This window comes from Fundulus heteroclitus, chromosome 21 (genome assembly GCF_011125445.2).
Source record: "Fundulus heteroclitus isolate FHET01 chromosome 21, MU-UCD_Fhet_4.1, whole genome shotgun sequence".
Lineage (NCBI taxonomy): Eukaryota > Metazoa > Chordata > Actinopteri > Cyprinodontiformes > Fundulidae > Fundulus > Fundulus heteroclitus.
Window position 1 is genome coordinate 19,689,908 of NC_046381.1, and position 11,982 is coordinate 19,701,889.

The window sequence follows — 11,982 nt, forward strand, 5'->3', positions numbered from 1 at the left end:
GAACGCATGAAAAATCTGTGAGCTAATGTAAAATCCTACATGAGGGTGAAACTGGCCGAGAAGAAAAAGAACTGATATTGAAATTCAAAAGAAAGGAGAGCAGAGAAGTTGAGAATAAGGGTCATGGGATTGGATATGTTACAGTGAAAACTTACAGACGTGTACAGAGAAAAGGAAATGGTGCAGCAGAAAGAGTATGCAATCCATTAGACCAAATGGATGCAGGGAGAGAATAACAGATAACACACGAGACAGGAAGGGTGACTAGATCTAAAAAAAAAAAACAAAAAAAAAAAAACAAGGATGCTTATGAAGGACACATTACTAACACTATAATGACGTCATACATTTTAACTTACCACAGGTCTCACATTACATTAATGAATATCTGCTTTTCTAGTTTCCGCTTTCCTTAAAAACACTCATATCACTCCATTGCTAATTAAAACTGGCTTGGATCCAAACAACTTCAACAACCTCCACCAAACACATTTCTAATCTACCTTTTATGTCACATTCTGGTTTATGTTTAAGGTATTTTCCCCTCCTTCCTTAGGTTCTCTGGTTGCTTTGAGTTTTGTCTTGTCTAGGTTCTTGTTTACTGTTAGTTTATCCTGTTTTGTCATCAGTTTGTCTTAGCTTTATTTTCTGTTTTAGGTTTGTACTTCAGGGTTGTTTTGTTCTTTATTAGATTGTGTGTGTGTAGTTTGTTTCTGTCCACTTGTCTTGTCAGCTATTTATATTTGTCTGATCTGTTCTTGTTTTTGAGCCTCAGCACTGATGTCTGGTCTAATTACTTACTCTGCACACCTGCCTAACTCCACCCCTGCTGCAATCACTTCTCACCGGTTTCACCTGCTTCCACCTCCATATAAACTGTTGAGACCAGACATCAGTGCCAGGTCGTCTTGTTGAGTATGGGTGAGTTTTCCTCTTGCAACTTTCTGTTATGGTTTGCTTTTGGATTTTTGACCCCCTTGTCTCCAGAAACCTGAGCCATCCTGTTTTGCCTGTTCCTGCCGTGCCTGCCCCGTTACTCTGTTTATTTTTGTGCCGTCTTTTGGGCTTTTTTCCCTGTTTTGCTTTTTGTTAATAAAGAACCTGATCTGAACCTCTGCTGGTCTGGCTGAATTCTGGGTCCTCTGCTCCGATTCGTGACATTTTATCTGCAAAATACTAGAAAAAACAGCAGCCTCTCAACTTCACTACCGTTTAACTCATAGTGACTTCTATGAGCAATTCCAAGCTGGTTTCCGTCCCCTTTACAGCATTGAAACTGCTCTCATAAAAATCACCAATGACCTCCTGATGGCAGCTGATTCTGGTTTACGTTCTAGTCTTTTTCTCCTGGATCTTAGTGCAACCTTTGATACAATTTATCACTCCATCCTTCTTTACAGATTATCTTCAATTGGCTTCACTGACACCCCCTTGACTGGTTTCATTCTTGCCTTTCTGGCCACACTCAGGTCAGTCAACTAAAGTCCTTCAGTTTCCGTCCATCCCCTGTCACAACTGGCGTGCCCCAAGGCTCTGTCCTGGGACGCCTACTTTTCATGATTTACCTTTTTCCCTTGGCAATATCTTCGAGAAATGTAACATCCATTTACACTGCTTCGCAGATGACACCCAGCTCTATTCATCAAGTAAGCCAAATGCTATATTCCCAACCTCCACCCTTACTTCCTGCCTATCTGAAATAAAAACTCGGTTCAGCGCTAACATATTCAAACTAAACAGTGACAAAACGGAGATCCTTCTTGTAGGAACAAAATCTGCAGTATTCAAAGTTGGCAGTCATTGAAGGCTCCTCAGTCTACCCTTCACCTCAGGTCAACTGTCTGGGTGTCATCCTCGATTATACTATCATTCACCTTTCACATCAATAATATCACCCGGTCTGCATATTTTCATTTATGAATATTTATTGTCTTCATCCCTCCCTTCCCCTGCTCTCTGCATCAGTTCTTTTCCGTAGCCTTGTCACCTCCCATTCACATCGCTACTCCTTCCTGCACCCTTAGATCCGCCTCTTCTATTCACCTTACTGTTCCTCCTTCACGACTCAGCACCATAGGGAGCAGAGCGAGAGAAAGCTCTGCTCCCAACTTCAAGTCTAAACTCAAGACACATCTGTTTACTAATGCAGATGTAATTGCCTGTTCTTAAAATCTTGTTAATGTGTTGTTTTTATCATGACCTGTTGATATGTTGTCAAATTTGTACAATATCCTTGGGTGTTCTGAATAAAATGTATTATTATTATCATTATAAGTGCACATTGATGAATTAGCATGAGTTTGCAAAAATATGATTTATCTTTTAAGCTTAAACTCTATAAAGTTGTTCTAAGTTTCTCAAAAAATTAAACATTACAAAGCTTTTTTAAAGTTCAATCATTAAGTTTATCAGAAAAACGTTATCAAACGCTTGTGTAAAGTTAACTGTTGTTTAAGTTAATGTTGACTGCTGTTCCTATGGCTGTCTGGCAGGCATCTTTGGGTTTAAGTAAAAATGTTTCCATAGATCGGCAGTAGGCTTTTTCAGAAGCAAGTTTCTTGCACGACTCGCTTCTACAGCGATGCTTCACATCGTGCTCCACTTGGTGTGAAATTGGGAAAAAAAACTTCACAAGAAGCTTCTCAAGAATCATCTTTCTCTGGCCTCATCTAGTTATAAACCGTTCTGCAGTTTGTGCTGCATTTATTTTCTTTGCTGTAGTTACATTAAAATCCTTTTGTTGTTATTTTATATGGTGAGCATCCTGACGCTTAGGTTAGCTATGACACGGGACGCTGCGGCCTATTTTGATTGACAGCCAAATGCAGCTCTTCTTTCTTTACATTTCAGATAAGCGCATCAATTTATTTATTTATTTATTTTTTTTTTTTACTTTTCAGAATTCAACCAAGTCAAATCTGGTACATTGTTTCCGCTTGTGGAGCATTATGACAGGAGTGAAAAACAGTCCTGCACAAGTCCAGACATCTGGTCACCCTACGGACAGGTGAAAGCTGAGGAGAAGCTTAAGAAAGGAAAGCAGCAGAAGAACAAAAAGAAGGATTTAAGGATATATTTTTACACGCTTATCATCTGTTGTCCAGTCTTATGGTCTGTCAGATTTGCATTGTAAAGCGCTGCGTGGACACATGCCTGCTCTCATATATGCATACCAACTGTATGTGCTGCAGACACACTACAGCATACACAGATTATCCAGTTCTATCTCATTTCCTTCAAACAAACTGGTAGCCATTGTTGTATGAGTGGGTTTCTCTCTGGTCAGGACCCAAAAAGTGTTTCTCTCTCACACAAGTTCCTACTAACTAGGAAATATTACATTGTGGATGGTTGGACAGCTTAAATATTACCAGGGAGATGGAATTTGGTAAAACATAATTGAATCAAATCTTAGATGATTCACATCTTTTATGAAACTGTCACCCATAAAGGACCTAACATCCTTTAAATTTTTTTGCGTCCTCTGTTTTTGAACAGGTTTCTACACAGTTTCTTTCCATGATTGTCCAGACCTGGAACATAAAGAAATCAGATTCCATATTTTATAACTGTGTACATACCCCGTTCTCCTCTAAAGGTGTCTTCCCCATGCAGGAACATTTTCATGAAGGGATTTGGAGTATTATTTGCCCCACCAATTAAGTTTGTCCTCTGCATTTACCGTGTCCCTCAGGAAGCAGTCGGCTGCCACTGTGCAGCCCCTGAGGAGCATTGTGGGACTAACCCCAGGGTCCCACTGAATGTCGAAGTGGTGTGGTAGTGCTGTGGTGCGGCTGCGCCGTGCTTTATGCCAGGGATCCTGTTCCACCGGGAGTGTTTCAGAGCGGGTCATCGCACAACAGTAGTTTACGTGTAGGCTTTAAATGAAATTAAAATTGTCGCCCATGGTGTCAAGTTATAAGTGAGATCCTCTGGTGGCTTGGTGCCGGAGCCACAGGTAATGACATATTTATGTTTCAGAGTAAAATGCGACCCACTCTCTGTATATGTAGTCTTTTACTTGTATACTTGACGGGATCCACTTTGCTTTTCATCAACTTACTTCCTGCCTGAACGATCTGCTCTGCTCCAGATTGATGTGAAGTCGGCGCAGCAAATGGCAAAATAAGAACAGCTGTGTATTTTAAAGAAGTGGCGAGCGGTGGCGCATCGGGGACACTTCAGAAATACACTGCGGCACATTGGGTGGAAATACTCTTTCTGACTGGAGTTGCTGCAATAAGCTGCGAGGGCGCAGCACAGGTGCACCACTGCGCTTCCACATTCAGTGGAACCCCGGAGTAAGGGTCTTTCTCTGGGACCCAGAGTGGCGGTCTGTGGGATTTGAACCCATTACCTTGGAGGCTCTCCAGATATGAATCATTTTTGGCTTAACTGTAAATATCAAAATATATGTGAAACTAAACAATGTGTATATTTTTTATGTTAATAAAAACAATTCCCGAATCTACATCTGTGCCAGTTTGGGCTTTTGGATATTATTCCTGAGGCTTCAGTAATAGCAAAGAATAATTTTAATGACTCCACAGTTCCCAAAAAGATTATAAAGTCAGTCAATCCCCTGGGTTAAATAGATTTAGTATGTTCACTTTTGTGGGCAATTAATTGTACAAAAAAGTACAAAACATGTTATTTTCATAAAATATGAAACCCCTTTTTTCTCTTTGGTAAAACATTTAAGAGTATAAAAATGATAAAATCATAAATATAAAATAAACAAAAACAAAAATGTATAGTTGATTTTAAACTTTTGTCATGGTAAGTGACAGAACTGACTGTTTAACAGTTATTTAAACTGTCTTATGTTTCATTAACAACAGAAAGCCCAAAAGTATGACACACAAGTATGGTTTATCATTGAGTTACATTCTTGACTAGGTGCAAAATGTTGTTGTGGGGGATGTATAGGGTGCCTACATTCTGTTGAAAGAATGGAAAAATTAAGTTCAAGTAATCGAATAATAAATGTCATTTATTTTTACAGCAATGATTCAGAGCTGCTCCCAGAAACTGGAAACCTGCCTGCTGCAAGAATCGGGTGCTTGGCTGCTATTAGAGCCATAAGAGGTGTAGATATTAAGTTAAAGTTTCAGATAGAAAATGTAAATTGTTCTGCATTTTTGTTTTCCAATAAATATTTAGTACTCAGCGGGTAATAAAAAGAATGAAACACAATGTTCATTTAAAAAAACAACAATACTGCAAACTTTTATTCAACAATTTTTTTTTTAGATTTATGTACTATAATGATCGTATTTTCCATTACTTTTGTGACGCTAAGCATTGGGTAAACTAATTTCAAGCATTAAAACAATCAATTTAAATGAGTTAAGATGTTATTATAAAGAAAACTATGCATTTATGACCAAATGCATATACATTTTCTTGCTTTGGTCCACACTATTTATTTATTTTTTGCTTTAATCCTCTGCTTAAATAAAGTTTAGAGTCTGCTGAAAATGCTGATATTGAACTGTTGGAATTTGTATAAAAAAAAAACAAGTGCTTCAAAAATGCAGATGAATAAATCTATGTGAAATAAAAATAGGCACAGTACCCAAGGGGTTAACATTTATCTTCCAAACTGTTTCTTCAAGCTACCTTCCATCATTCTAATTAGCCCTTTAACATCATCAAATACATGGGCAATGTGAACTGAAACGGTATATAAATTATCTCTGTCTCTGTTTCATTATTCCTCTGCTCCCTTTTCTCTCTCTGGCTCTGTCTGCTGACCCTTACTCATTCCTTATCCCTTTATATATCCAAACAGACCAAAAGGTACTAGCTGCAAGAGAAATTGGCTTGTCTCTTCCCTCTGACACTGCTGAGAAATACAGGGTCTTGTACTTGAAGTGACAGAAAGAAGCTACAGTGGAGGGGAAAATGTAGATTTGGGTGGGGGGACGGGAGTGATAGTGTAAGGCAGGTGACTCGAAGCCATGACAGGAGGGAGAGGGAACAAGGCGATTAAAAAAAGCAGGGGGAAAAAGTGGCAGAGAAATTATTCTAAGAAACTGGAGAGAGAGAGAGAGAGAGAGAGAGAGACAGAGACAGACAGAGACAGAGAGACAGAGAAAGAGAGACAGAGAGATGTGAATGTTAGGAGGAATGAACGTTAAAGAATATAAAGAAAACCAGGGGTCAGACAGACAGGAAGTATTTTGAGATTGGAGAGATGGCAATAAGAACTTTGACTGGTGGGGGAAGAACAAAACTAAAGGAGAAGGACAATTGACCTGCCAAAGTCCATCAGTCTCTTCTGTTCTTTAACTTTTGGACAAAAGAATGAAATGAAGGAGAAAAATCCAGCTCATGGGAAAGGTAATGTAATAATAGACTTCAGCAGCTGACATTCAAAATGAGCTTGTCTAACAACATTGTGTTATAGAATTTTACAGTTTCCATGATGCATAAAAAGAGCTGGTATATTAACCAAAGAGAAAAAGAATGAATGTAATCGTGTAGTAAATAGTATTTTAGCAAACAATGTGTGTCAAATTTGTGATTAGCATAAAACAGAATAAGCTACTTTCTCTGCATGAGTGTTTCAATGAACCAATGTGCATAAACTCATTGGTATATGATCATTGTACTCACTGAGACGGATATGTTTTCCAGCAGAGGTTTCTATTGTTTAGCAACATAATTTTTCGTTTTATTACTCATACATGTGCACAACATAGATAAGGAGCAGAGTGTTGCTTTAATGTTTTTCTTAATCAATGACTGACATGAGATGCAAAAACTCTGACAAGACTGTAATCAAAAACCTCAACATTCACATTTTTATCTGCTTAGCTACACATGAAGAGAAACTTGTTTTAACTATATCCACCCTACACTTAATAGGACCGGAAGAGTGACGTAAATTGTCTTATCACGACTCTTTGATGAAAATGGTGGCTGTCATATATGGAGTTATGCTTTCCCTAAACTGCTCGTAAACTTTTTTTTTTAACCTTTAAAGCAGCATTTCTGTATTTGTTTTAATCCATTTAATGGTCTAACGACCTAATTTTCATATCCATATGATGAATACTGATCAGTTCTTTAACATAGACTATACTGGCAGACACCCATCCAGGACATTGGATTCACATGTTCTGATCACTCCCATGGCCACAGGTGTCTAAAATCAACAACCTAGGAATGCAAACTGCTTAAAATTTATGAAAACATGGGTCGCTCTCAGGAGCTCAGTGAATTCAAGCATGGTAGTATGAAAGCCTGTGCAATAAGTACATTCGTGAAATTTCTTTGCCACTAAACATTCCTCTTTTCACTGTAAGTGGTATCATCTCAAAGTGGAAGCAATTGGGAACAACAGCGACTCTGCCACAGAGTGGTGGGCAACGTGAAAGAAAGCGGAGTCATACCAAGCATTCCGATGACCTTAAAAAAAAAAAAACAGTTCACGGGCTTCATGGAATGGGTTTCCATGGTTGATTTAAAGCTTTACGTCACCAGGTACAACGCAAAGGGGTGCTGTGGCAAAAAGCAGGCCACCACTGAAATCCAAAGTAGTGAGGAAACATTCTCCGGATTGACAAATCCCCGGTTCTCTCTCTGACAATCCAATAGGTGCGTTTGGGTTGCAGGTTTGAAGGAGGAGAGATTAAAATGTGGGGTGGCTTTAAAAAAAAAAAACCTCTAAAAGCAGCAGTACACCAAAACAACTGTATTCCCCCGAAATTATGGGAACAGTTTGGTGAGGATCACTTTCAAGTTGAACATGACTGCGCAGCAGGGCACAAGAAGAAGAAGTTAGGTGAGCAAGTTTGCTGTGGAGGAACTTGATTGGCATCCGCAGAGTCCTGACTTCAACCCAATGGAGCACCTCTGAATGAATTAGAGCATAGCCAGCAAGCCACGGTAGTTTGTTTAATATGACTGCCTTTATTCATAATTGGTCTCCTGCAAAAATGATAAAAATAGGCTTCCCCTACTGGACAGCCTTCTCAGAATATTTGAAGATGTTATAGCTCCAAAAGCTGTGTCAACTCCATATAGATCCTTTGCAGTAAAAATGGCATGCCGTCAAAGTTCATGGGTGTCTAAAGGCAAGTTTCTCACTACTTTTGGCAATTTAGCACGCACTGAACGTTGTCTACAAATCCGTTTCGGCACATTTAAAGGAGCTATAAGTAATAAGGACACTTAGTAGTTAAAATCCACATACACAATGCCTTTCACGGAGATCCGCCATTCACTCAGTGGTGCGTTGTTGCAGTGGAATGCCACTGAATTTTTGCTTCCACAATATAGGTATATGATGTTGTATTCTCTTCTATTTCTGCTCTGCTTCTCTTACTGGCTTCCATGTTTGCAAGCTGCTGCTCTTTTCCCATAATAAAATACCAAATGTTGCACTCTGGGAACTCTCATATGATTGGCTCAGGAACCAGGAAGTAAACACGGGCTACACTCTGCACCAAAGTAGTTCCGGACCGTACCTGTAGGTTTGAAAGGAGAAAAACTTGACTAAGACATTGTTGATGGAGTGGATTGATTGTTTACAGGGAATGTTACTTCCATCCTGGGTGAAAAATGAGAATGATTTAGGTCGGTTTACAGTAAATATCTTACTTATAGCTCCGTTAACACAAATCAACATTTGACCGAAGCAGTTTGCAATAATATAGCTGTTTTCTCTGCTTTGCAGGTTTGATCTGGATCATACAAGCGGGGAGAGATGAGAGAAAAAATATGTTGCACTACAGCATGTTGTGCTGTTAATTGTATTTCATCGATTTTTTGCCTCCCCTGTTTTATAGCTCCAGGACACTGGAGAAGAATTACTTATAAGAACAAACTCATACCATGGGCTGCTTAGACACTAGTGAAAATGACAAGATGTGAGAGCAGAAGAGACCCGAATACAGCACTACGTGCACATTTAGATAATTCACTGCAAAATGCAGAAGCAACACAGTAAATATAGATGCATCCAAGAAGCCAGAATAAAGCGGTGAATTTTTCATTTGGAGTAAGGTGGTGTATTTTCAGCACGATTTACAAAACATATACAAAAAGACTGAAGTTATGAAAGATAATGAAATATCTTATTCTGCGTATAATGTTAATGTTTATTTAACCATAGTTACACAAACCTGCTGAGTCGACACCCATATAAAGATGGCCTACTTCTGCCGTAGTACTAATTAAAACGACAGCTTAGTCATTGAAGATGATTAACTAAATGATGATCCTAAAATACTGGACGTTTACAGATCATGATACTCTTAGAAACGTCAGCGTTTCTGTCTGTGTTCAAACCAGTGTTCCCAGAATCTTTCATCACGATTTTTATGAAAATAAAAAAAGTTAATATTTATTGTATTATTTTGCAGAACAGTAGTAGATTTTGATATTGGCAATATGGGCGGGTGTCCAGGACAAACAGAAGTGAGGCACACAAGCAAGCACCAAATAAAAAAAAAAGAAAAGCTTTTACATATCTGTCAGCTGCACGGTGAATAAGTTTTTCCCATGGCTTAAATGCTTGTCCTGTCAAGGGTGGGTGGGCAACCCCCTTGTATTTAGAAGACACTCGTTGCTAAGAACAGGGAGGCCTGGGAGAACAGGGAGGCCAGGTTACCAGCTTTCTGCAGGACATACCCTTTCTGCTTCTTTTTTTTTGCGCTGTCCCATAATCTCAAACGATTTCTTGCATATTGATCCGTTTTCAAGAGTCTTGGTTGTGTTTGGTGTCAAACTGTGTTCACATGGGAGGATGTGCAAGTCATCCTGTCACAGTCCTCTCTGCCTTTAGCAAGAGTGCCGGGGCACTACCTTTAGCTGTGCCCAACTGGGGAATTTGAAGATATTCAGTCTTTTCGAACTAGAAGGCATTTCTATGGATTTTTGTATCATGGAAGAGGAGAAAATAAAGAGCCAACAGGCAAACACAGCTTTGGCTAACAGACATTTTGGCAGTCAAAATGCAGTATTTGTCCAGCTTGAGGTGCAGCTGTTTTTTTTATTATTAAACCTTTATTCATACATACAAGTAGTCTCACTGAGACACGAGTTCTCATTTATAAGCGAAACCTGTTAGCACATATTGTGTTGTTACGCTTACAGAATATCAATGCAAGGCTTACTAAAACGCAGAGTCATTTCTGAATTTGACATCACAGAAAGCTTTATGGGAGGCCACACGCTTACAAAAAGCAAAAAAGTACTCAAGATAAGCTGACTTTACTGAATTTTGTTTGCTGCCTCTTGACTGCTTTCAATTGCATTTGCTCGCTTTGTTGTCTAATTGTGTTTGCAATTAATCTCAGTAGAGCTCTACGTGGTCGTATTTGGGAAAGCGTTTCATTTAAAGACAAATCGAACAGCAAATGCCGATTGGGCTCAGACGATGATTCTGTTAGAAAATGTTTGCTTCTTCCATGGTTGGATTGATCATAAGTTGCTTATCTGCAGCGGTAGTTGGGTGAGAGGTGGGGTACGCCCTGGACAGGCCGCCAGTCCACAACAGAGACACAGGATAAACAACCATGCATGCTCACAGTCAGACCTAAGGACAATTTAAAGAGACAAATTAACCTGTCATGTTTTTTTTTTTGTGCTGTGGGAGGAGGCTGAAGTACCCGTAGAGAACCCATGCAGGCACAGAGAGAACATGCAACATTTAAAACAAGTCAACATAATTTTTACCCTCCAATGACTAAGAAAGTAAATGAAAAAATACTATATTTCTACTGCATAGGAGATGAAGGCATGCTGAGCGGTTAGTAGCACTGCCATCTTGCCCCATGAAGGTCCTGGGTTTAAATCCTGAGCTTGCATCTTTCTGCATGGAGTTTTATTGTTGCAGAATGAAAGAAACACCCAGTTGGGTGTTTGTACAGCCACCCATATCAACAAATGAGAAACTGCTCTGTCTTTGTCTCTGTTTTTTTTTTTTTTTTTATTGGTTTGGTCTGTTTGTGTAAGCTATTATTAAAGAAGCACGCGTCTCATCCTCTCTCATTACTTTAATTGAATTGCTGTGATTGAAACCCTCAAATGACCTTACCTTTATCTGGCAGGTCTGCGTCGGTGCTCAGTTGCCTAAGCTGCAGGGTGACTGCATTAGATGGAAAGGTATGAATTTTTAATAGTATAAACATAAAGGAGTGTAATTGTCTGTCCATATCCCTTAGCTGTGGACTGATGTGGAAATGAGCTTCAGCCTGAGTCACAGAGATAATGATTAAAACGATGAGGAGTAGAGTGAGGGACGGTGGAATACAAAAGAAGATGTAAAAAAAAAAAAAAAATACAAAAAGGGAAAATGGGTTAGGAGAGGCAGCAGGAAAAAGACCAGCTGTGGAGCACTGTGAAGCGTGTCACTCTATAAGGCTTGAGCATTCATCTCACAGTGTGTCCACCTCCCAAATCATTCATAAAGATGTATGCACATGTATCCAAATTAGACTATTAGTCTCTTATATGTGTAAAATAAATGTGAAAAGAAAACCCTCCCAGCGCTTTCATTTATATCCAAGTACAAGGACAGTTGTGTCTGCTCTGTGTGTGTGTGTGAGAGCAGATGTGTGAATTTTTGAATGTCCCATGGATGTGTGAGTCCTACCTCCTCTCCTGTTGAGCTTGGCATATCCAGGTGCATATCCACTGGAGAGAGACAGATGAGCTGGTGAAGCCGTGTGAGGCAGCGGAGAGGCTAGAGCCTCATCACACTTCTCTGTGGGGAGCGGATGATTGTGAAGACCGAGAAAGATGAATAGGGGACAAACAAGACAGGAAGTGGGGAAAAGCCAGAGGACAGGTAATTGTGGAGAAAAAAAAAAAGCAATGCAGGGGAGTTGGGAGAAAAAGAAGAGACAAGAGAAAGAGAAAAACATCAGTGCACACTACAACACATTAAACTGTTTTGATGCTTAATGCACATACGCCACGTGCAGGAAAATTAAAGGCCTGGAGTTCCTCAAAACAGGAAATGATTTT

The 11,982-nt window shown here is 39.4% G+C and overlaps 1 protein-coding gene across 4 annotated transcripts in view; it reads right to left on the reverse strand.

The window, feature by feature from the left end:
• cntnap2a (contactin associated protein 2a) overlaps positions 1-11,656 on the reverse strand; it is a gene marked incomplete at its 5' end in the record, with an annotated part of 289,852 nt that extends 278,196 nt beyond the window's left edge. For all 4 annotated transcript variants that reach the window (XM_036124791.1, XM_036124789.1, XM_036124790.1 and 1 more), the window contains 1 exon segment: positions 11,609-11,656. In XM_036124791.1, coding sequence (XP_035980684.1) covers positions 11,609-11,656 — 48 coding nt within the window.
• Positions 11,657-11,982: the final 326 nt, after the last annotated feature.